Raw genomic sequence first — 24,712 nt, forward strand, 5'->3', positions numbered from 1 at the left:
GAAGAATTGCGTAGATCAAAGGCGTAGATTGACCCGCCATATGCCGCCTATGATGCAGCAGCCATTGCCACTACGCAAACGGAACTGCAATATAATTATTGCATATTGCTATATCGCAATTTTATAAGAGCGATAGAGATAGGAAATGGCAAATAATTTTGTGCTTAACATCCTTTCTGTACTGTCACGTCTGAAAACATCGACACGATCGAAGTGTCAAAAATATGTATACACGACCGTATGGCCCATATATTAGGGTAGTGTATACATATTTTTGGCACTTGGTCCGTATCGATATTTACAGACGTGACCGTACCATAATATTGCATGGTCACCCAACTTACATAAGAATGTAAAGTTTTAGCTCAAACGAATAATGAAAAGTAGTCATTTAGCTTTAATATTGCATGGTCACCCAACTTACATAAGAATGTAAAGTTTCCGCTCAAACGAATAATTAAAAGTAGTCATTTAGCTTTAATATTGCATGGTCACCCAACTTACATAAGAATGTAAAGTTACAGCTCAAACGAATAATGAAAAATAGTCATTTAGTTTTAATATTGCATGGTCACCCAACTTACATAAGAATGTAAAGTTTCAGCTCAAATGAATAATGAAAAGTAGTCATTTAGCTTTAATATTGCATGGTCACCCAACTTACATAAGAATGTAAAGTTTCAGCTCAAACGAATAATGAAAAGTAGTCATTTAGCTAGCCAGATTTAATTACATACAGTCAACGAGACCGGAGAAACTAAATAAAAGATTGTAAAAAATGACTCTGAATTTGCGTCACAGGCTAAAAGTTTCACACCTAAGCTGATTTTCACTTAGTTGACGTTACGGCCATTTGATTCATTTCATTCACGCCAGCTTTGTTAAATTAAGCTAGATTATATCTTAATCTCGCGCTGATGACATCAAGTGGATTTGATGACGGAGACCTTAGGTGGCCGCAGAAACTAATAGGTGATAAAGATCATATAAAAATTATAAAACGACGACACCTTTTCGATAAAACTAAAAATAATTTATTCGATTTCTTGTATCATCATCCCTCTTTTCTGCTATTGATTACTGGCATACATTTAAGGCACAATGCTTTTAAATACGAAATGAATATCAACGTGACATTTGAATAACATTCAAGTGACGTTAGGTGTATAAAATTAACAAGTATGGATGAAACTAAAAATGAATCTTAGGTCCTAAATAACATATACTCCTTATCCTTTTAGAACATGCCAAAATTATTGTGTAATTAATTTCTTTAACCAATTATGAGATGCGGTATCAAATATGGACACACACTGGCAAATTGTGGTGGCATTTGACTGAAAATGTGTCGCTAACTAAGATTCTTCTGCGAAAAAATCAATGTAAGTTACCAAAGTTGTGTGTAGTTATGTGTGTGTAATTTGAATAATTAGAGCCAAATATCTTAAGCCATACTCATTCTGGACATAGCTCTGTAAAGTTTTTACCAAGACATAGTGATAAAGATTTGCGATGAGTACCTATAGAAGTGAGAATGGTAAGATACTTTATCTAATGTTTGTTAAAAATGTCACGTGTAACAATACCTACTTACTAACGTGCCTTATGCTGAAAAGAGGTTAAACGAGATTAAGAGAACTGAAATCATGATATTTAGTCACATTTAGAAGGTCGTGTGATGTGGCCTGTCCGACAATATAAAAACCCCTTTATTCATGTTACAGCATTGGCCCCTAGTTCATTACTGACCAGAAACTTCAGCAACGATTCCCTAAAACTCCCGTCCGCTGCGACTCTGTTGCAAAATGATGAAAAGGGGACGGTCGTGTTGCTCGGCACCGTGCACTTTAGCAAAAATTCCGTAGAGGATGTATCCGAGGTATAATAAATTATTTTTTGACTCTTGTAGGTTTTACCTACGTAGTTTATCCCTCTTCAAAATGTGGCCCACTAATCGTTCTTTTTGCTATTTATTTTAAAATATTGGATTTTTATTTGCTTAGATAGTGAAAGTTTTGAATCCGAACGGAATTTTGGTGGAATTATGCCGGCAAAGAGTTTCGTTATTGGAGCTAGACGAGAAAAAGTTCATAGAGGATGCCAAAAAATTCGACGCAGCCAAAATGAAGTAAGTATCAATTCTGCACTTTACGTCGTAACTTAAAAGTTAGGCGTGAAATTATAGGTAAATAGTATAGTAGGTAAAGTACGTCGGTATTGTAGAGACCCCTAACTACCTTTAGTTGGTACAATATCTTGTACAAAATAAGGTTCAAAATTCAATAGCAAAACTTAAGATTCTTTAAAGATATTTCATGTGTTTCCGAAGTTTAAAATTTAGGTAATAACAATTATTTTGCTGCAGACAAGCCATGAAAGGGCAGAACGTTGTGTCCGGCATGCTGCACGGCATGTTGCTCAAGACATACGCTGATATAGCGAAGGAACTGGGTGTGGCGCCAGGCGGCGAATTCCGCAGGGCCTACCATGAAGTACACCTCTTTTTACCATTTTTTATTAATTAACGATAATTACATATAAGTATTTCACCATCATAATCTCTTTTGTACCTACTTAGAAATTTAGGTACGGTAAATTATCTAACCTTCGAAAGGGCTTGGGTTGGGAAGGATGCGTGACGAGGCATACCTACATGCGGGTATAAACTGAAACCCTTTAGGTACTATCGCTGCTTTAGCTTATCTAAATAAGCTCCTCCTAAGGATGCTAAAACAACCGATCACGCGCTGCTCATCCATCGGCTTCCTATAGGGATATCATACGCTGCTACCTTACTTACTACAATAATTTTTATATCATGACGTCTTTAACTTTTCAGATGCAGAAAATACCAGGTTGCAAACTGTATCTTGGTGATAGACCCATCCAAATAACGATAGCCAGAGCATTTCAGTCGTTAAGCGTATTTGAGCTCGGCCAAGTGCTATATCATTTAACGTCATCAAGCCAATCGAAACCGTTAGAGTATGTATTTGTTTAAGTACCGACTCGTTATTATTTGATTTATAAATTCAATACATAACAAAAAGCAGCAGATAGGTAGTGCTTTTGCGAACCTACAAAACCCTTTATCTCCATTCTCCATTTCTTACGCCATACCTACGCAGGCGAGTGATGTACTCAGGGTAATAACCAATGGGCCAGTTGACTTCCTTTTCTAACTAAAACAACGACAACCATGAGAAATCGATCAAAGAACAAACTTCTGTGAAAACATTGTACATTCATTGGGGTTGGAAATAACAGTCTAGTTAGATCATGGTTATTTAGTAATTGTTGCCTGTTTGGACTCAGTGTGCGTAAACATAGCTGCATAGAAACAATGAAACGGGTCACACATAAGCGTGTGACCCGTATATAGTGTATAATTTTGAACATATTTACAGCAAGCACGCATTGGAAAAATACAAAGATAAAGACTTCGTGGCAGCTCAGTTTGAGGAGATCACTCGGGACGTGCCAGCTTTCAAAAAGATATTTCATGTGTTCGTAGACGAACGCGATCGGTGTCTAGCCTATTCGTTACAGGAATGTGTTCGTAATGGTGAGTAAATACATATCTTATTTCCTCTCCCATAGACATATTTTAGACTAGACTATTTCTCGGACCAAATTTGTCGGACAGGGTGGTGTAAAAAGACTTAGGGCACTTAGGAGTACAGGGAGGGATAGGGAGAGGCAGGGTATTTGAGGAATGAGGAAGGTTCCTAGAAATAGCGTAATCAAAACGGGCATTAAGGCTAAGAGTTCTGACCTATACTAGACCACTTTTCCTGAAAAAAAAAATTAACTTGTGAAAAATAGTTTAGTGCCCCTGTAAAACTGGAAAGGCTACTACAAAAAAAAAATCGTTTGCAAAGCCTCAGCAAGACTGTCCGTCTTGGTCTTCATTCGTATATAATATGCTTCCAATGGTCTGTCATCAGGCTCTTACGTAATGTTACCTTCTCAATTTACAGTTACTAAAAACCCAAGGGTGTTAGCCGTCGTAGGAATGGGGCATGTTGATGGCATTATAAAATACTACGGCCATATGAGGCAGGAGGATATCATACCACTTCTTAGGTGAGATTTCGATGTTAAAAGCTACTCTGCATTTGCACACTCGCATAAGTTGCAAGGCGAAAAGGCGAATAGTGAGCTTACCATTTTTTCTGCGTTCACTATTCGCCTTGTAACAAATAGCATTGCATTTGATTGATCAATAAAATTTGTTAAATCTACTTAGCCGGCAATGTATCTAAGATCGCATGCGATTTGTTGCAATCAGAGGTCTTTAGCACTCACATGTCTGTGTGACTGCGGGAATCTGAAGGCTGGAAAATTCAATTTGTTAGTTGTGTTACCAGGTGGAAATACCCATCCTCAAATAGAAAATCTTGGCACTCATCATTTCATGTTTTTGTAGTTAGTAAAACGGTCGTGGTGTCATCTTAGTTCATCGTAGGATCACGGTCGTACATGCTTTGCCACATTTATTCAATGAAATACTTAATAGTGACATTCACGTAACATAAAGAATAATAGCATTATTTCCTGGCTCCTGTCATTTGTAATAAAATTATTTTTATCCTAATTTCCTACGTCTACGCTTCAAAGATTGTACGACTGAGATTAATTTTGTTTACTTATTTTCAGTACATAATTCCATTTCAAAGACAACTCGAAAAACATTTATTTTACGAAATTTTCTAACAGAGTTACACAAATGTTAACCTAGAAGGTACCCATCTCATAATGAAGGTGAGAATTAGTTTTTTTTTACGTTTTAATAATACTACTTATATAATTATCTGTCATATCAATGGAATGTCAGGCTACGCTGGTATGTCGGAGTCGCGAGTTCAAGTTTCGCTCGAGAGAGTAACTCTTTTTTTATTTTCCCCTATTTCTTTCTAAGCATTAGGGTACGCAGCTTTGCCAGCCCATATTTTCAATTAAATGAATAAGGTTGTATGATTTTATTAATAGGGACATGAAGAATACCAATAACATTTTTTATCTTTTCAGGATTCCACAGCCTCCGTTGTATTCTGTATTGTTTTGGAATGGCCTCAAATATACGGTTTATTTTCTGGTGTTTTCATTCTTCTATAGACTGATATTTGGCTAGGCTCCGTTGAGGCAGGTTTGTACTGATTTTTTAATAAATTAAATTGCATTTGTAATTATTTAAGCTAAGAAAAATATAATAAATAATTACAAACAATTTTTGAGCAGTTTTCATCGAAAAACGCATACTTGTACCATCATCGTCGACTCTAGATTGAGGCACAGAGAATTTTAAATAGAGGTGGATTGTCAAAGTAAATTTAGTAGCCACAGTAAATTTACTGCCATCTTTCGACAGACGATTAAAATTTTTAGAACGCCATTTGACTTTGATCCTTATTCCATTCCCTCGCTCGAAAAGATGCCGCCATACTGTTGGCCTACGATCCAGTAGCAGGCGCGGATACAAGATTTGGCTTAGGGGGGGGGGGGCATTTTGAGAAAATCATATATTTTTGGTAAAAAATAAAATTTACTCAATTTAGTAATGTGAGAGCCAGGGTTTTAGGGGGGGGCCATTGCCCCTATGCCCCCCCCCTTGTATCCGCGCCTGTCCAGTAGATAGTGCCCCTTTTTGATATTTAACCCTTTTCCAGGCCGCACCAATCTACAAGGTTTTCCCAAAAAATCCAAATATATTCCAATTAATCCAGCTTTTTATTTCGAGTAACATGACTATACAATTTGTAGAATACACTATAAAACTTAAAACCTAAATCTAAAAATAAATAATACTAAACTTAAAATAAAATACTAAAAAATATCCCCCTGCGGCATGGTGCCGTAGATACTGGCAGCATTTCCTCGCTGTATTGCAAGACTAATTCTTTGAGCGAGGAAGCTGCCAGCTCAGCGGTCGCCGGTGATCTCTGCTAACCTTTTTGAAAGGTCCTTAAAGAGCTTAATCCAGCTTTGATGATTCATTTGAAGACAAGTAACATTTCCTGAAAGTGTAATCTAATTTGAACTTTAAATCGGAATGCTAAAGTTAAAATTCTAATGGCGCGCATGTAGTCGATAAATCGTACTATGCCTGGAAAAGGGTTAACAAATTTAAGTCATATCAGAGAAAAAATAAGGATCAAAGTCAAATGGCGTTCTAAAAGCTTTAATCATGTGTCGAAAGATGGCAGTAAATTGACTGTGGCTACAAAATTTATTTTGACAATCCATCTCTATTTCAAATTCTCTTTCATATAACTTATGCCGCTTTCTTGATCGTGCCGAGGCAACAAAACATTTCTCTGCTCACTGCGGTAAACTTTTCGGGATAAAAAACAATTTTGTATTTGTAAGTCCAACATTCTTTTTTTTTTATCTTTATCAGCCATAAGGTCCCTTTATATTTGGATTGTCACATTTTGTAAGTTGCCATACAAATTTTGCTGTCACTACGGTATTCGATTATATTAACGCCGTGTGAACCTAGCCTTACTTTACTCTTTGATCAAATGTCGCAGTGTTTCGAGTGCATGAGATTTATTGCAAGCTCAGTAGAACCCTTTAGGAACTCACTGCAATGAGATCACTTTGACCGCGGATTTATGTACATTCGCGGCTCGTGGCTCGTCTCGTGTCTCGGCTCGGTCACAGCTCGTAAGTTCCTCGATCTAATGTACACACTCTCCTCGGGCCCCGTGGTTCGTCTGCGTCTCGTGTTTCGGCCACAGCCCCTAAGCTTGTCGAGTTAATAAATTTTAAACACAAGCGGCACGGTATAAGGTCTGTAACCGAATGAAAAGCCGAACGGGAATATAAACAGCAAGTGTCCCCCGCGAGCCCTTTGACTCCAGCCCAAAAAACCGCTCCGGACACGAGCCGAGCCACAAGCCCACCGTTTACAAAGGATCCATCCATCCCTCCACCTCCATGCGACATTGGGCAACCTACCTTGCACAGCTAAGCTGTGGAATGCAAAGAGCATATAATCACTACGTGGAATGAACTGTTGCCTGCGGTATTTCCGGACCGATACGAGCTTCAAACCTTCAAGAAAAGACCTTAATACATTGAGTGCCGGGAACCATTTATTGCAAGGTCTGTGGAGCCCTTAAAAGTCACCATAGAGATTAAAATAAACTGTATCTATGGTCTGTGGTTTGGCTTACAATCTGTGGCTTACATACGCGTCTCGTGGCTCGGCTCGCAGCTCGACTCGCCACCGCACGCGAAAAGCGACTGGCATGTCTGCACGCGAATGTGACATTTGACTCTGACACTTGACAGTGAGTCAGTGACAGTGACAGTAACATTTGTCCCTTTGCGTCAAAAGTTTCATTTGTATTTATTTTAATTATTTTAATAAACTACTTGTAATTTATAAAATAATGTTGTTATAATTATAAGTGCAATATTCTATTCACTACGAGATATATCATGCCTTTTGTAATATATCTGGCTGTCGATCATGTTTAGAGTTTTGTTTACATAGCCAGTTTCAATTCCAACAATTATGTTTAGGGTGTTGCTTATTTGTATGCTAAATATTGCGTATGTTTACAATGAAAACACTAAATGTGGATGTAATGCTGACCGGGCGCAAGGAGGCATTCAAAGTAAATACCTAGATCATACGCAGCAATCGGAAGCCGATCATTGTCCATTTGAACATCACTCTAATGTTGAAGATGACGCATTGAGTGACATGGTGGCTGTACCTGCGGGTGAATACCAATTTGGGACTGATGATGAAATGATCCAAGCTGATAATGAGGGACCTCAAAGAATAGTTAAGTTAGAAACATTCCTAATGGGTAAATATGAAGTCTCAAATAAGGATTTCATGAAATTTGTTTCATCTACAAATTATAAGACTGAAGCTGAAACTTTTGGGGACAGTTTTGTTTTTACATTGTTTTTGAATGCAACATTCAGAGAAAAATTACAAGACTTCAGAGTGGCTCAAGCTCCATGGTGGTATAAAGTTGATGGAGCCGATTGGAAGCATCCCTATGGCCCTGATTCTAATATTCAAGGTAATTTCTATGCTTCAATAATTAACAGTTCTGTTATGTTTTTGCTAATTTGTATACATTTAACTGTTTCTTGTTGCTGTAAGGTAAATCAATTACTGGACACTCTTTAATAACTAGCCACCTTATACTAAAAATGAATTCTATTCTCATAAAACAGAATTGATCCCAAGAGTGGGAGAGAGAGGAGCAAAGAGACCTCTAATGAGACATTGCGCAGGTAGCTGGCCGTACCTGGAGCAGAGTGGCAATAGATCGGATAGAGTGGAGAAGGTTGGAGGAGGCATTTGCCGAAGGGCAAGCAGGCAAAGAATACAAAAGATAGGAGATAATGAGATAGTTCCTACTGTTCTTTGTCCTGTAAATAAAGGCTATTTTATTTATTCGTCATTCACGATTTACCCTAAGTTAACCTTAACAGAAGTAATAAATAAATAAATATTATAGGACAATATTACACAAATACTATTGCACTAAATGTCAATCAGTTTAAGAACAGACTAGACAAATACTGAACCAGTGCAAAGAATACATATTAAGTGAAGATCACTCAGATACAGGCAACTATCAGTTGTTTCAACTGCCAGCCTGATTAATTAATAATAATAAATAAATTGACCAATTCCCACAGTAAGCTCAATATGGCTTGTGTTGAGGGTATTTAGACAACATTATATATAATATATAAATATTTATAAATACTTAAATACATAGAAAACACCCATGACTCAGGGACAAATATCTATGCTCATCACACAAATAAATGACCATCAGCTTCATAGGCAGGGTCATTACCCACGAGACCAGACCGGTCGTCAATATATAGTAATAGTCATAGAATATGTTGATCTTTCTAGGTTGCTAGAGGATAAGACTAATAAATTAAAATTGTCATAGCACTGTACTTTCCAATTACAGATTCAATGGATCATCCTGTGATCCATGTGTCCTGGAGAGATGCTCAAGCATACTGCAAGTGGAGAGGGGCTCGCCTGCCTACTGAGGGGGAGTGGGAGGCTGCCTGCCGCGGTGGAAAGCATGGGACCAAGTACCCCTGGGGAGACAAGCTGTTTCCTGATAGAACACATATGTAAGTGGTACAAGTACAAGCAAGGTTTTTAGGGTTCCATAGCCAAATGGCAAAAAACGGAACCCTTATAGATTCGTCATGTCCGTCTGTCTGTCCGTTTATGTCACAGCCACTTTTTTCCGAAACTATAAGAACTATACTGTTCAAACTTGGTAAGTAGATGTATTATATGAACCGCATTAAGATTTTTACATAAAAATAGAAAAAAAAAAACAATAAATTTTGGGGGTTCCCCATACTTAGAACTGGAACTCAAAAATTTGTTTTTCATTAAACCCATATGTGTGGGGTATCTATGGATAGGTCTTCAGAAATGATATTGATGTTTCTAATATCATTTTTTTCTAAACTGAATAGTTTGCGCGAGAGACACTTCCAAAGTGGTAAAATGTGTGTCCCCCCCCCCCTGTAACTTCTAAAATAAGAGAATGATAAAACTAAAAAAAATATATGATGTTCATTACCATGCAAACTTCTACCGGAAATTGGTTTGAACGAGATCTAGTAAGTAGTTTTTTTTAATACGTCATAAAAAATAAAAAAAATTTTTTTCCTCAAACCGATACGTGTGGGGTATCTATGGATAGATCTTCAAAAATGTTATTGAGGTTTCTAATATAATTTTTTTCTAAACTGAATAGTTTGCGCGAGAGACTCTTCCAAAGTGGTAAAATGTGTGTCCCCCCCCCCCCTTGTAACTTCTAAATTAACAGAATGATAAAACTAAAAAAAATATATGATATACATTACCATGCAAACTTCCATCGAAAATTGGTTTGAACGAGATCTAGTAAGTAGTTTTTTTTTAATATGTCTTAAATGGTTCGGAACCCTTCATGGGCGAGTCCGACTCGCACTTGTTTAAATATCAATTTGGCCAATGAAGATGAGAAAGTTGCAATTTTAACCACTTCTGTATGCATTGACTAGTTTGTCATGAATTGCTGTTGATTATAGTCGCGCGTTAAACGCAATTTTTAGGTAGTTGATCATAACAGTTTTATTGTGGTAGGCCCAGGCTGATTTGTTGTTATTAATTTAATTGTTAATCTAGCACAGCATTTCCCAAACTATGGGTTGCAACCCATAGGTGGGTTGAAGTGAATATTGAGTGGGCCCTAAAACAAGACGACATTCCGACCAAGTCCCGTAGTTAAGACAGCCAAGAGGTGGGTCTCAAATTTGGCAGTTTTTGTTAGATGGGTTGGAGCCCAGTCAACTTTGGGAACCACTGATCTAGCAAACTGTATTCTTTCTAGTGAGTAATGTACTAATTTAGAACTCATGTATTTGCTAAATGGTACACAATTATGAAACATACTTATCAATGTTGCAATTCATTGAAAATTAGGGGACGAATAAATATCTACCGTAGGGAACCCTAACTTCACCGTTAGTGCCCAACTTCGCCCAAGTAAATTAATAATAATAATAATAAACCCGCGGGGGCAGCTTGTGGCGAGCTGACGGTGAGTGGCGACACCGCGGACCCCTATTCCAGAGGGTCCTTTTATTTGGCCCTCGCCTCTGCGCTTGCCTTCACCGGCCGGCCAGAGTGGAGTCGCAAGAGCGGGACCTATGCTCCAGGTTGGAAGTGTAAAATGTCATAACGCCGTCGGCCTGCTGAACGGATTACCGGGATCTGGCTGCCGCAGACTCACCTCTCGACAACCTCACAGCCGCTCCAAAGTGTTGCCCTATTGTCGCACTGTGCGTGCGGCCGTTGTGGGGCCCACTCAATGAGTTGGCGAGTCACCACCTGTCTTAAACAATTCCGAGACTGATTGTCACGGCAGGTGTCCGTTAGTCTCCTCCCATAGCCCATTATCCAGTCCATCCAACTTTCAAATCAATAGCCTTATGACCTTAGATCCCATCGCAGCACAAAAGTGCTGCACTGCAATAGTCTTTGCACCTGGCGGGGACCATCTCCGGATGTATCATGTTGTGCGCTCGGGGATGGTATCCGCCACGTGTATCCCTTGCTTTTAGATTAATTTGTCTTAAAGGGCCTCTGCGCTGTTGGCTTCGGCCCCACGCATGCCTCCCAAAGGTCCGGGACCCCATGGTCCCGAGATATGGTAAGACAGACAAATAATAATAATAATTCAGCCTATATACGTCCCACTGCTGGGCACAGGGGGTGCGTCCTATAATATATACGCACTTTTGGAATAATTTCAGTTTACAAACGTTAAAAATGTATACTAATCTTATGTATAATAAAGTAAACGTATACTTTCAATTAGTATAACATAAATATAATATAACATACGACATACATATGGCTGTTTGGTATAATATACATATAAGTTAAGCTCATTTCATATAACTGTCATAATATATACATATTAAAATATAAATATCATCTTATATACTCGTAATTAAGTAGTAAAATTAGTAGGATGACCTAGAATTTCAAACCTCATAGAACACACTACTAGAAAAAAAACTGCTAAAAGTGGGTTAGGTTAGGTTAGAACTGTGACCCCCTAGATAAATAAATTGTTTCCAGAATAGGTAGCAGGTTACGAGGGTGGGATGATAAGTAACTGGCCTAAGTAGAAAATACTTGAATTTCGGTGTTAAAACTAATTTTATTTTTCGACATAGTCTCCACCTAGCTCTATGCACTTATTCCATCTTCGCTCTAAAGCTGCGATGCCCTCCATAAAATGATTCTTTTCGAGGCCTGCAAAATACTCCTCCACAGCGGCTATGACGGCATCATTAGTGGCAAATTTCTGTCCACCCAAAAAAGTTTTAAGCTTCGGGAACAGGTGGAAGTCGGATGGTGCCAGATCAGGCGAATAAGGTGGATGGGGCAGCAAATCATACTTTAATTCGCCGATTTTTGCCATGGCTTTAACACATGTGTGAACCCTAGCGTTGTCTTGATGGAAGATGATTTTTTTTTTGCTAAGCCTGGTCGTTTTTGATGAATGCATTGATGAAGCTTATCTAAAAGATTAGCATAGTATTCCCCATTAATAGTTTTACCTTTGGGAAGGTAGTCTATCATCAAAATTCCACTAGCATCCCAAAAGACGGAAGCCATAACTTTTCCAGCCGACTTTACAGCCATAGCTTTTTTGGGACCCGAACATCCAGATTCAGTCCACTGTTTTGATTAAATTTTTGATTCTGGCGTGTAGTGGTGAACCCATGTTTCATCTGTTGTTACAAATCGACGCAAAAAATCAGCTTTATTTTTCTGAAAACGATCCAAACATTCTTCCGAATTTTGCACGCGGATTCTTTTTTGATCGTGCGTAAGCAATCGCGGCACCCAACGGGCGGATAACTTTTTCATATTTAATTCTTCACTTAGAATATGATGTACCCGCGTTCCTTTGATATCCCTGTAGTGTCAGCTATTTCTGATAACTTCAATCGTCGATCTGCCAAAACCATATCGTGCACTTTGGAGACCATTTCCGGAGTTGTGGCACTTTTTGGACGTCCAGAGCGGGCTTCATCTTGGACACTTGTACGGCCTCGTTTAAATTCAGCCACCCAGTTTTTTACTGTGGCGTGAGAAAGAGCACATTCACCTAAAACATTCTTTAACTCTTCATAAATACCTATCCCCTTCATACCCTTCATGTAAAGAAACTTTATCACCGCTCTTTGTTCAATTTTATCCATTTTGAAAACAATCGTCACAATATATTTTCAAATAACAGAAAATCGATAAAATATTTAAGCCATCAAATTTAAATTTCGAACACAGATAGCCAGAGACACGAAGCTTAAATTACGCTAGTTTATTTTTAAATTCAAACTTTTTAAATAGCTAAGGCCAGTTACTTATCATCCCGCCCTCGTAGGTTAGAACTCTGAGGCTTCGGAAAAAGAAACTGTTAACAGAAAAGTGGGTTAGGTTAGGTTAGAACTGTGACCCTCTAGATAAAGAAATTAGCACCAGAATTACCACAGAAAAAAGCTGCAATCTGTAATAGATAAATACGGAGCAAACTACGTTAAAATATAAATTCGCATAGTATAGATGTTTCAAATACATTGCTCATTTCATAATAATTTAAAAACTGTATCTGTTCATTAACTAACACACAAAAATATATTTAAATAATGTAATTTCGGTAGTGGTTCGGTATTTTTAATGTATGATATTTGTTTTGTATGTTATATTATTTCAACGTTATACCTTTCTAATGTTATCGTAAACAATGATATATGTAGTGTTTATTATACAATTTACAATTATAGAATTCGTTGTTATACATATTGCATGTTATTGCAATTGAATGTTATTCCGATCAAAATTATACAAATTGAATTTATACATTCAGAGTGATATATTATAGGTTTGTATACGTTCTATTACTTACCCGGGCACAGGCCTCCTCTCATGTGCAAGAGGGCTCGGGCTATGGTCCCCACGCTAGCCCAATGCGGATTGGGGACTTCACATACACCTTAGAATTTCTTCGCAGATGTGTGCAGGTTTCCTCACGATGTTTTCCTTCACCGAAAAGCTAGTGGTAAATATCAAATGACATTTCGTACATAAGTTCCGAAAAACTCATTGGTACGAGCCAGGATTTGAACCCACGACCTCCGGATTGAAAGTCGGACGTCATATCCACTCGGCCACCACCGCTTATAAACATAAAATTATCCATTCCATTCATTCATTTCCATTGAATTTACAATAAATAAAGCTGCGTACATATGGTTTTAACGTAAAAAAAACACTAATTTCGCTACCAGTCCCCAACTTCGCATAATCTTTTTTTTAATGTCAAAATTATACTTATAATTATAACTAATTCCATACCCTAAATGTTGAATTAGTAAACGCCCATGATACTGAACTGCAACATTGATAACGGGGTTTGACAATAGGCGGGGGGTCCACACTGTACATAAAAATAGCTTAATAGAAAATTCAATCAAAAACTTCACAAGTCCAGCTTGCCCCCCTTATGTGGGTTTTGGGTTTTATAGTTATTTATATTATATTTCGTTATATATTTATCAGGGCAAACATATGGCAAGGAACCTTTCCCAATCACAACTCTGCAAAGGATGGTTATATTGGCACCAATCCTGTGAACATGTTTGAGCAAAATGGTTTTGGTCTTCACAATATGGCTGGGAATGTGTGGGAGTGGACTGAAGACTCCTGGACTAAAGATGCTGTAAGTATGAATGTATATAATTTAGCATACAAATCTGTCAGTAGAAAAAGGCGCATAATTCCAAATTTCTGTAAGGGTATCGCCCATACCTGCTTAGTGGTGCCATGTCTAGTTTTTAGATATATAAATTATACTTACCTTAATATCTGGAATAGTCCACTAAAGTAAAAGCCCTCTTAGATTACAACTGTTCAGATATCATTTTGGTAATGTATCTAATTACTTAAATGAACCTACAGGTTAGTTGTCAACATCGGATATTTTGGGCTAGAATTAATGGGTGTCCCCCAAATATAGAAATATATAATATACAACAGGGAATATTACCCAAAACTGCGTAGAGAGCGCTACTAGCACAAACTGAGGGCCTACCATGAAACACAAAATTCGAAATTTCGTTATCTGCCTTTCTATCACACTTGCATATTCGAGCGATAAAGAAGCAGATAACGAAATGTCCATTTTCCCATTTCGCGATAGGCTTTGTAAACAAACAACTGACTTGATGCATCATCATCAATGTCATAGTGAAAAGTTGTAAAAAAACTGTTTAAGGCATAATAGTAAGTATATATTACTCTATGGTTTACAATAAGTGCTAGTGCTGTACTCTGGCGGCAGAACATTGCAATAATACCCTCTATATGTGAGCGCGGCCGGCAAAACGTCCCACTATGTCGCTTCCCATAAGGACGCCTTGTCAATATGAATACAAGCATATCTCGCCCTTATGATAATGTTGGTGCTAAACTCAAAGAATAAAAAGTGCTAAACACCTAGATTTTCTGTACCCTGGATGTAAGGATTTTATATTTATTTTCAGCCAAAGGAAAAGGTGAAAAAAGGTGGTTCATACTTATGCCATCGCTCATACTGCTACCGCTACAGGTGCTCTGCGCGATCTCACAACACTGAGGACAGTTCAGCGGGAAATTTGGGATTCCGCTGTGCAAAGTCAGTTTAATTCCTTGATCGCGAAAGACGGCCATAGATGCCCACGGTTACAGTCTAAGACTAACTTAAATGTTATTTATATTAGGCGTGGCGTTCTGAGGGTTAACTTTCTGGAATAACCTAAGAATGGGTTTAGTGGTGTAGGTATTGGTAGTCTCTACCTTAAAACATGCCCCATATAATCGTAAATTGGTGTGAACAGTGAAACAGTGTTTTAGCTCTACTGTAAAATTATATATTAATGTAGTAAATTCATATTGATAGTCTGTTTTGAAAGTTTATACAGTAAATCAATATCCCTTTTGAGTTTAGATATTTATTTCGCTATCAACTGATAAAGGCAGATGCCCACTGCAGCGCACGGCCATGCTTACGCATGTTTTGAAGTCGCTATGTATCATAATGAAAATCGACCCACTTCGTTGTAGTGGTTTCCGCCTTTAGGTGACTTTTACAAAGTTACAAACCTCGCAAGAACCTAGGTCATTGTTTCTTTTAATAGACCTCGTCGTATGTACGCTAATTTTAGATTTTTTTAGGAAGTTTTGTTATGGAACAAATTCTGTCACAATTTTGCGGGGACTTAAGGCAATTTCGATAACTATCGAAATTGCCTTAAGTCCGTAACGGATAAAATTATATAATAACTGTTATATAATTTTATTTGTCACATTATTACTTAAACATAAAAACTGTATACTATGATATACTTATATACAAAGTCTTCCAAGTATTTTGTCGATCAAATAAATATATTAGGGACCTACCTAAATCAATAACGTTAGCAATTATACTTATAAGTAATACATCCAGTATACTTTCACTATATGTGTGTATAACCTATCCAATTATTTATTTATTAATGTACTACTACGCCTGCTATTCCTTTAGCAAAGATATGTTACAAATCGCCAAGGATTGTAATTATTTTGATATTATCAGTAGGCGTACTTACTTTTATACCAAAATATAATGTTAACTTTGATTTGTCTTTTATTAACAAGCCTTTAGTTTATGACCAAAGGTCAAGTGTTTTTGTAATTTAGGCGGCTATTAGGTAGTAATCGTGCCACAATTCGGCCACATCCGGTTGCAGTGTCAGTGTGAAGACCGCCTTTGGGAGTGACGAATGGAACGAATGTTGAATAAATGGGGTTGGCCCATGAATCTATATACTATGGATTGGGCATGGATGGGGGAACTGATAAACGGGCTAGTCTTATGTATCTTTCAGCAGGAGTAGCAGAGAAAGCGTTATTATTGTTTGTCCTTGTCACAAGTTTTATTTTTAGGGTTCCGTAGCCAAATGGCAAAAAACGGAACCCTTATAGATTCGTCATGTCCGTCTGTCTGTCCGTTTATGTTACAGCCACTTTTTTCCGAAACTATAAGAGCTATTAACGTATTATGTGCGAGCGCACATAAGGTTAATAAATGAAGAAAAGAAGCCTTTAGTTTAGGACTTAGCCTTTAATAACTATGTATTACATAGTATAAAAATTGTATAGAAAATAAGGATCGCGGCCGCGTGTGTTCGGTCCGGCGACCTGTGGCGAAAATAGAAAGAGCGTCGGCTGCGCCGGTGGCTGGTGGCGGCTTGGCGGGGTTCCTCACCCCCACGCTCGTCTGATGACGTTGTGCGCAGCGGCGCGGACACTCCCTATCACGCTTACGTACGAATTAATTATATTATATGAACTCTTTGGCTATACTGTTCAAACTTGGTAAGTAGATGTATTCTATGAACCGCAATAAGATTTTTACACAAAAATAGAACAAAAAAAAAACAATTAATTTTGGGGGTTCCCCATACTTAGAAAGGAAACTCAAAAAAACTTTTTTCATCAAACCCATACGTGTGGGGTATCTATGGATAGGTCTTCAAAAATGATATTCAGGTTTCTAATATAATTTTTTTCTAAACTGAATAGTTTGCGCGAGAGACACTTCCAAAGTGAAAAAATGTGTCCCCCCCCCCTGCAACTTCAAAAATTACAGAAAAAAAATCTAAAAAAATATATGATATACATTACCATGCAAACTTCCACCGAAAATTGGTTTAAACGAGATCTAGTAAGTAGTTTTTTTTAATACGTCATAAATGGTACGGAACCCTTCATGGGCGAGTCCGACTCGCACTTGGCCGCTTTTTTTATTTTCCACGGTACATTTTAGTATGGTTTACGGTGGGTAACAAATAACCCGACCAAATTACGTAAGAAAGGCATTAGTTTGTCGCCCGATGTAGTTTTTTTAATAGATAATGTGTTTGGGGATAATACATGGAAACAATATATTAGTTTCACTTACAGTTTATTTGCAATTTCTTTGTATAAAAAAAACAATAACAGGTAAATCTGATTCCATACATGATTTAATTTTACTAACATGGCGAGTTTGTTTCCAGCTGATAACACGGTTTGTCAGAGAACCAAAGAGCACCTGATAATTTGGTGTAAGTACAAAACAAAACGGAAGACTAATAAAATATCAAAGGAAGAACATTGACAGCTACGTACTACTATAAAACCCGTTACGAATTTGATCCTATGTACAAATAATTTTGGTAAACTTAAATAAAACATAAATTAAACAAAACAATAAATAATCAACACAACCTTTTCAACGCTTCGATTAACTTATATTTGCATTGAACATTTGACGTACACAGTACATTTTTTGTACTCAAAATTATAAAATGTAAAAATATGTGCAACGTGTGATTTCAATTATAATAAAATTTGAACAATAGCAACTACATCAATTCTTATAAAATCAATTTATCTATCATATCATACCATCTCAATAAATTTTAACTAGGTTTTCATAATTTAATATTAACTTGTTTTTTTTTGCTTCGCCAGTGCTACTTTAAAATTAACATAGGCAAGGTACTCGATTCGTATATGGTGAAACGTCACAGACCTCACGCAAGCACCGAGCATTTCGTAAACGCAAACGCGGCCCGGCCGGAGGCCCGGCGCGACCGTCGGGTAATGTAGAAAACTTTACGCGATCACAAATCTAGCTTTAACGTTATCTTATGAATAAAATATACACCGTTTACACCGCTTAACCGTATGTACACTAGATAAAAATCACATTTAACACTAGGAGCCGCCGCCGGGCTCTTGGCGGCGCGGCGCGTCAGTTGCCGGCCGGCAGCACGGTGCGCGCGCGCAGCGGCCCGAGCAGGAGCCCGTTCTTGAGGCTGCCGTTGGAGTACGGCGCGCGCGGCGCCAGCTCCGTCGCCGGCGCCGAGCCGTTCGCGCCGGCCGCCACCTGGCACGGAAAAACGCGTTATTCCCACTAGTTACCACCAAGTTGTTACCAGTGGTAACTACTGGGTTTTTTCCCCACCTGTTACCACCAACTTGGTTTGGTGGTAACTACGGGGATTTTTTTTCCCAGTAGTTACCATTGGTAAAAGGCGGGATTTTTTTTTCCCAGTAGTTACCACCAAAATTTGGATTTAATTCTATCCTATCCAAATTTTGGTGGTAACTAATAAAAACAGTATAAATATAGAGTGCTTGAATGAATATTTAATTATAACTAAATAAATCGATTACTGTTTCAGTAAACTGCCTTAAAAGTGATAAAAAAAATCGGTCTTTGACTGATTTGTTTGTTCATTCGTATAATTGTGACGTTATTTATTAAAAGGGACTTTATTGTCGATGGCACTTACGCCATTATCAACGATGCTCCTATATAAATACAACGCTGCGCGATGCAATATGGCGTAAGCGTCCTTGACAAAAGATCAAGGTTTCATAGGTAACGTTACACTTAAAAAGGTGGAAAAAAAATTCCCAGTAGTTACTACTGGTAACAACTTGGTGGTAACTAGTGGGAATAACCCGGAAAAACATACTTCAATAACACAAACTAATTCATGCCGCAAGAGGGTGCTAATGATAGCTGCGTCGTAAAATCCAGTCCTATATGATAATATGATGTTTTGTCGTTGAATTTGGTTTAGTCATTATTAACTGCCTTATGTGGCCTGAATAAAATATCATATCGACAAAGGGCAATTACTTAACCGTGACCTTCACTTATTCGTAAAGAACTAGGCGTATGTGTTTTTGTGTGTTATTATTTTCTATTTTTAGCTCCTTTCACTATCTGTTGCATTTCCCAGTTAAAAAATAAATCGCGCAACAACGACAGTTAATGCTGCCTTACCTTTTGCTTAGGTTTGCGATTGCCGTAGGACTGGTTGTAGAAGTCCTTGAACAGGAAGAAGAACATGACCGCGTGCATGCCGATCCACCACACGAATGCGCGAGGGTAGTCGCACTCGATGAACAGCAGCTGGAACGCGTGCACCATGATGCCTATGAACTGGAGCTGGAAACGAACAACTTTAATCAGTTCCTGGCAATAAAATATATGAGGAAATCTATAAAGCTTGTGCTATGGGTATGGGATAGTACTGTGACTTTTTTGCTAATCATAAATATTGACCCTTGTCACCGAGCAAGATAGTTGATCATAGGCGACTAGACAAAACGGTCCGAAAGAGACCCTTAGGTCGCATGGTCCGACTGGCTAGTCCGATCAATCGGAATACGAATATATTTTTTTCCCGCTGGCTCGATTGATCGGAGTATAAGGACTTCTCTAATTCTCGTAGTCCTACTATCGGAGTAACGGGATTTTAAAAGTTCGTCTAGTTCGATCGACCGAACCACGAGGTCGTGTTTTCTTCCTGTTGGATCGATTGATCGGACATAACTGTAGACTTGATATTATTGCTAAGTCCGGCTAATGACACATAAACGTTATCTCATCTTAACTCACTACTAGACACTGGCAATTGATAAGTTTTCTATATGTTCTCTGATAAATATGTAAGATTTTAAATTAAAATAAAATTTGGGTTAAGAATATACCTACAGGGTGGAATTAGATTTTGGGTCAGTAAGGGTAGCTACCAGATCCCGTGCTGCTAGGTAAAAATGGCCTTAAGAGACCATCCCTCGATTTCAAATTGATGAAAATTGGCGGTAACAGATTTCCGGTAAAACATACAGGGTGCGAGAAAAAGGTCATTTTGTTGTTGTTTTTGATGCCAATCGACTCCATTCCTACCCAGGATCACGTCGAAAGTAAGAAAACACTTTTGTTACCAGAAAAGTGTTAAAAACCAGATGTTGGTAGAGTACAAAATTAACCAAAAAATATCGGTCGGACTAACAGGAAAAATAAAAGTTGTGTGATCGGATTAAGAGGATTTTTCAAGGTCTCGTGGTTCGATCGATCGAACTAGACGAACTTTTAAAATCCCGTTACTCCGATAGTAGGACTACGAGAATTAGAGAAGTCCTTATATTCCGATCAATCGAGCCAGCGGGAAAAAAATATATTCGTATTCCGATTGATCGGACTAGTCAGTCGGACCATGCGACCTAAGGGGAAAGAGAGGACCAAACTAGGACTGTATGTCACTCGCTTTAGTTACAGTATATTGACTTATTGTAATGTTGGCATTGTTTTCTAATGGCGTCATTGCTCCCTTAATCAAAACGAGATGCGATCCTGTAGTTTAATGTCTCTTTCGGTCACACGTTTTTGGTCAAAGTAGGTACTAGGTACTCAGGAAGGAATCTATAAAGATGGTGGAAATATATATACTTGTAATAGATAAGAATCATTAAAGCGATGCTGATGTTACGTTTCTAAGACCGCCTCCTGTAGCGCAATATACAAGAAAAATACAGCTGAATTTGAAATCAATTGTGTAGGAAATATTTGTTTATTATGTTTTAAAATCGAACGGAAAAATTTACCTAACAAATACATTCCTACCTGTAGCTTGTATACGGCGTTTCGTGATCAAAATATTTCCTTTGTCAGGATGGGTCTTTGGGATTTAAGAAGTGGGGCCATCAAGATTTTTAATGTACCTAATTTTTAAGGGGGGGGGGGGGGGGGGGGGCTCTTGACTTTATCTTGATATCTATATCATTTAAGCTACTACGCCAAGTTTGGTATTAATTTCGTATAAATCGGGGATGCAGAATAAATTTATGGTATTATATTTCGGACACTATTCTGAAGTATACAGGGTGTAATCGTTATTATCTCCTGGCTACACTTGACGATTACCCCCTGAACTGTTGAACCAATTTAGTTAAAATTTGGGATAGAGATAGTTTGAGCCCCAAGGAAGAACACAGCATATTTTTCATCCCAAAAATTATCCCTTAAGGGTGTGAAAAGGGAGGTGGAAGTTTGTATGGGGAATTAATAATCACTAACTAACATTTGAATGAAATCTACGTCAACATCCTTTAATTTAGTTGAAAATGATACGAAACTTGACTTAGAACCTAAATTTACAATTATTAACCTCAGACGTCGCCGACGCTGAAATAAACCTGCATCAACAATCTGGGTGGCTCCACTTCTTAAATTCATCTAAGGAACAGATAGACCGCGGGCTAGGAGCGTATTTCGTCAGTCATCGCCTTCCGGCTGATACTTTGTCAGATGATAGTTTAGATTCTTTTTAAATTAAAAATACCGTCAGCCGGTAGGAATCGCGGTGGAAAGACCGTCAGCTGTAAAATTAACAGGTAAAAAATATGCGCCTTACCACTTTATGTGCGGCAAAGTATGCGTAATGTGTGAATTGCGTAATACGTTGATGGCTTTCAGGCGTTACGCCTGATGAAATGCTAGAAGTGTGAAAGGTTCATGATTTGTTATTGCTATCATAAAAAGGTATAGCGATGTTCATGCGACCAGCTGATGTTCTTACCATCGCGATATAACCGGCTGTCGATTTTTTAAATTAACAATAGCATCTGAACTATCATTTGACAAAGTATCAAACGTGAGGCGATGACAAATTTTCTTACTAAAGATAGTATTTGAATTATCTGACTTTACACTTCCGTTTCATCATTATAATATAGGTGCGAGATGTGCCAAGTCGATGCTAAAATGCCACAAGTGCGACGCGAACATCCATTTTTTTTAAGGAAGTTGCTAGAACTAAGCTAATTTTTATGCTATGTGAGATTAGTATTTACATATCTAAGTGAGTACTTTGTAAGTAATTCTTGTTCCAATAGCATTAAGGTATAAAATAAAGAAAAATGTATTTGCCATCGGACTTCTACGTATTTCCCGGTGTTGACATGCCATCAAAACACTGGCAGTAAAATCCATTAGCTAGTTAGCTTATAAATAAGTAATACCATAATGTAATAATACGATTAATACGTGAAATAAAACTTACCATTTGTAGACCAGTGAGGTACTTCTTCCACCAAAGGTACTTCCTCACAGAGGGTCCCATGGCCGACAGCATATAGTACGTGTACATGACGATGTGCACGAAGGTGTTGAGCAGCCCGAAGAACGTGGAGTGGCCGCCGGGCGTGAATTTGACGCCGAACCACACGGACATGGGCATCACGCCGTGGTGGATCACGTGGAGGGTGGATACGTGGTCGTACTTCTTAGCTAATACGAAGAAGATCTGAAAGGGAAATCAATGTTTTGTAAAATTAGCAATACTATTCGCTTAGCACCTTCGCACACAAACTTCTATGCAGGAGGTCACTTTTCTCTGCGCTCGAGAAAGATAAGGTTTACAGTTCAGGTACAAACTTCAATGGTTTTTTTTTCTGTTTTAATATGATACACGCGCGCGGGCGTGCACAACGAGCGTGGTAAAAATCGATGTACTTAGTTTTAGATTATTTCTATCATTAAAAAATGAAATTGAATATAGGCGAGCAATCGAGCGTTGAAGAATCTGTTCAGAATAGGTACAGTCAACGTCAAATACTTTGTAGCAGTCAAAGTGGCCAAATAGTTCGGTACACCATACTAAATATACGGTGTATCGAACTATTTGGCTACTTTGTTTGCTACAAAGTATTTGACGCTGACTGTACCTAGTGGCCTTTTTTAGTCTACTCTTTGTTGTACTTAATTGAACTATCCTAGCATTGTTTACGTAACAAGGTAGAGAAGTCTAGATTTTTTTCAATGGAAATGACAAGTCAGTCTTGGAATAGGTTATTGCGCCACGTGTATGTATGTGTGTTATAAATAAATTAAGTAATTTACGTATAAAGATAGATTTAATTACAGTTAACTACAGCCTACAAGGGCCTGAATAAGTAACTAATTACAGTAGCAACAGCATGTCGAACATGTACTAGATAGTCATACCTACTAACGACAATTCAGTATAATTAATAATATACTTATTATGTTGTTGAAGTTGATCGTTTACTGAACAATAATTATTTTTAAGTACTTGAGTCTTTAATATTTTACTTAATTCGAGCAATACAAAGTATACCTACAGGGTGGCCAAATAAGAAGTATACATTTTGTTTTTAAATTTTAACTGTATTAAGTTCAAAAATTATTAAGTATTGTTTTAAAAATATATTCTTCAGGGTTAGCAAATTCATGCGAAACATAATGTCTGACATATGTCCACCTCTAACAGCAGGCAAATGTAAGCCCTTATCATCCCAATGTTCAGCATCTATTCGCACATTTTTGGCGTTATCTTAGTACATTTGTGTCGAATACTCGGTTTTAACTGTTTAAATTTCATCAGCTCGTTAGCATATACACGTAATTTTAGATAGCCCCACAGAAATAAGTCAAGAGCTGCAACATTTGGGGAATTCGGGTGCCAATCACTGTCACTTTTTTTCAAAATTAATCGAGCAAACAACGTGTTTTAAACCACAGAAACATTTGAGATAAAATTGCTTGCTGCTAGTGGTAGACATTTGGCAGAAATTATCTTCCGTATACAATTGCCAACCCTAAATAATATATTTATGAAAAAAATATTTAATAAAATTTCCACTTCTTGTAATTAAAATTTAAAAACAAAGTGTATCATTCTTATTTGTCCACCCTGTATAATATTACCCATTTAGAACAGGATCGCTCAGTACATAAAAATCACAACGAGGACTACCGCGTTTAATGTCGCCGCTAGGGGCGCTAGTCTAGACGGAGGTCATTCAAAATGTCAAATGCATATAGAAGTTTTAGGGGTTACAAGACTTGCAAGCTTTTTTATCGCGAATTTTCACTCCGTATTCATAATTGTGGTAAATATTTTTCTATTTTTGATTAATCATGGAAAACATTGATATAATTCAATAAATGTTAGTTGTTTAAAAAAGTGCACTCTGAAATATATGCAAAATTAATCAGGTTGGAAAAAATGGATCATTTAGACGTTAAAATACCCTTAGAACGTATTAATTTAAAAAAACCAGAGCAGAATTTTCAGATCTGTTTTTCTGGATATGCATCTACAGTGCCGCCAGCTGGTCAGCAAAAAAAAACGGAGCCTTCATTCGTGCCAAACAAAGAACACCCAATGTGATAGAAATAAGTTAAAAAGCTTAAAAGCGATGCATGACTTTATTTTATTGGACTATGAAATATCTTGCATC

At 37.6% G+C, this 24,712-nt stretch overlaps 3 protein-coding genes across 6 annotated transcripts in view; 2 read left to right on the forward strand and 1 right to left on the reverse strand.

The window, feature by feature from the left end:
* Window positions 1-1,055: 1,055 nt before the first annotated feature.
* On the forward strand, window positions 1,056-5,232 carry LOC133519915 (traB domain-containing protein-like). 2 transcript variants are annotated; one of them, XM_061854116.1, is made up of 9 exons: window positions 1,058-1,382; window positions 1,725-1,879; window positions 2,004-2,128; window positions 2,366-2,492; window positions 2,840-2,985; window positions 3,408-3,565; window positions 3,981-4,086; window positions 4,660-4,764; window positions 5,032-5,232. In XM_061854116.1, the coding sequence occupies exons 1-8, from the start codon at window positions 1,289-1,291 to the stop codon at window positions 4,664-4,666; spliced, it is 918 nt and encodes a 305-aa protein (XP_061710100.1). In that variant the 5' UTR covers window positions 1,058-1,288; the 3' UTR covers window positions 4,667-4,764; window positions 5,032-5,232. The 2 variants fall into 2 exon arrangements, with proteins under 2 accessions (XP_061710099.1, XP_061710100.1); XM_061854115.1 differs by lacking the exon at window positions 4,660-4,764 and having other exon boundaries at window positions 1,056-1,382.
* A 2,074-nt stretch (window positions 5,233-7,306) lies between these two features.
* LOC133519916 (formylglycine-generating enzyme-like) lies at window positions 7,307-16,239 on the forward strand. The gene is made up of 4 exons (XM_061854117.1): window positions 7,307-8,048; window positions 8,964-9,135; window positions 14,141-14,300; window positions 15,124-16,239. The coding sequence occupies exons 1-4, from the start codon at window positions 7,526-7,528 to the stop codon at window positions 15,262-15,264; spliced, it is 996 nt and encodes a 331-aa protein (XP_061710101.1). The 5' UTR covers window positions 7,307-7,525; the 3' UTR covers window positions 15,265-16,239.
* A 1,311-nt stretch (window positions 16,240-17,550) lies between these two features.
* Window positions 17,551-24,712, reverse strand: part of LOC133519917 (elongation of very long chain fatty acids protein AAEL008004-like) — a 43,082-nt gene continuing 35,920 nt past the window's right edge. For all 3 annotated transcript variants that reach the window (XM_061854121.1, XM_061854119.1, XM_061854120.1), the window contains 3 exons: window positions 22,510-22,752; window positions 19,446-19,610; window positions 17,551-18,536 (listed from right to left, as the gene is read on the reverse strand). In XM_061854121.1, coding sequence (XP_061710105.1) covers window positions 18,402-18,536; window positions 19,446-19,610; window positions 22,510-22,752 — 543 coding nt within the window. In that variant the 3' untranslated portion in view covers window positions 17,551-18,401. The remainder of the gene's footprint in view (window positions 18,537-19,445; window positions 19,611-22,509; window positions 22,753-24,712) is intronic.

Source organism: Cydia pomonella, chromosome 7, assembly GCF_033807575.1.
Source record: "Cydia pomonella isolate Wapato2018A chromosome 7, ilCydPomo1, whole genome shotgun sequence".
Classification (NCBI taxonomy): domain Eukaryota; kingdom Metazoa; phylum Arthropoda; class Insecta; order Lepidoptera; family Tortricidae; genus Cydia; species Cydia pomonella.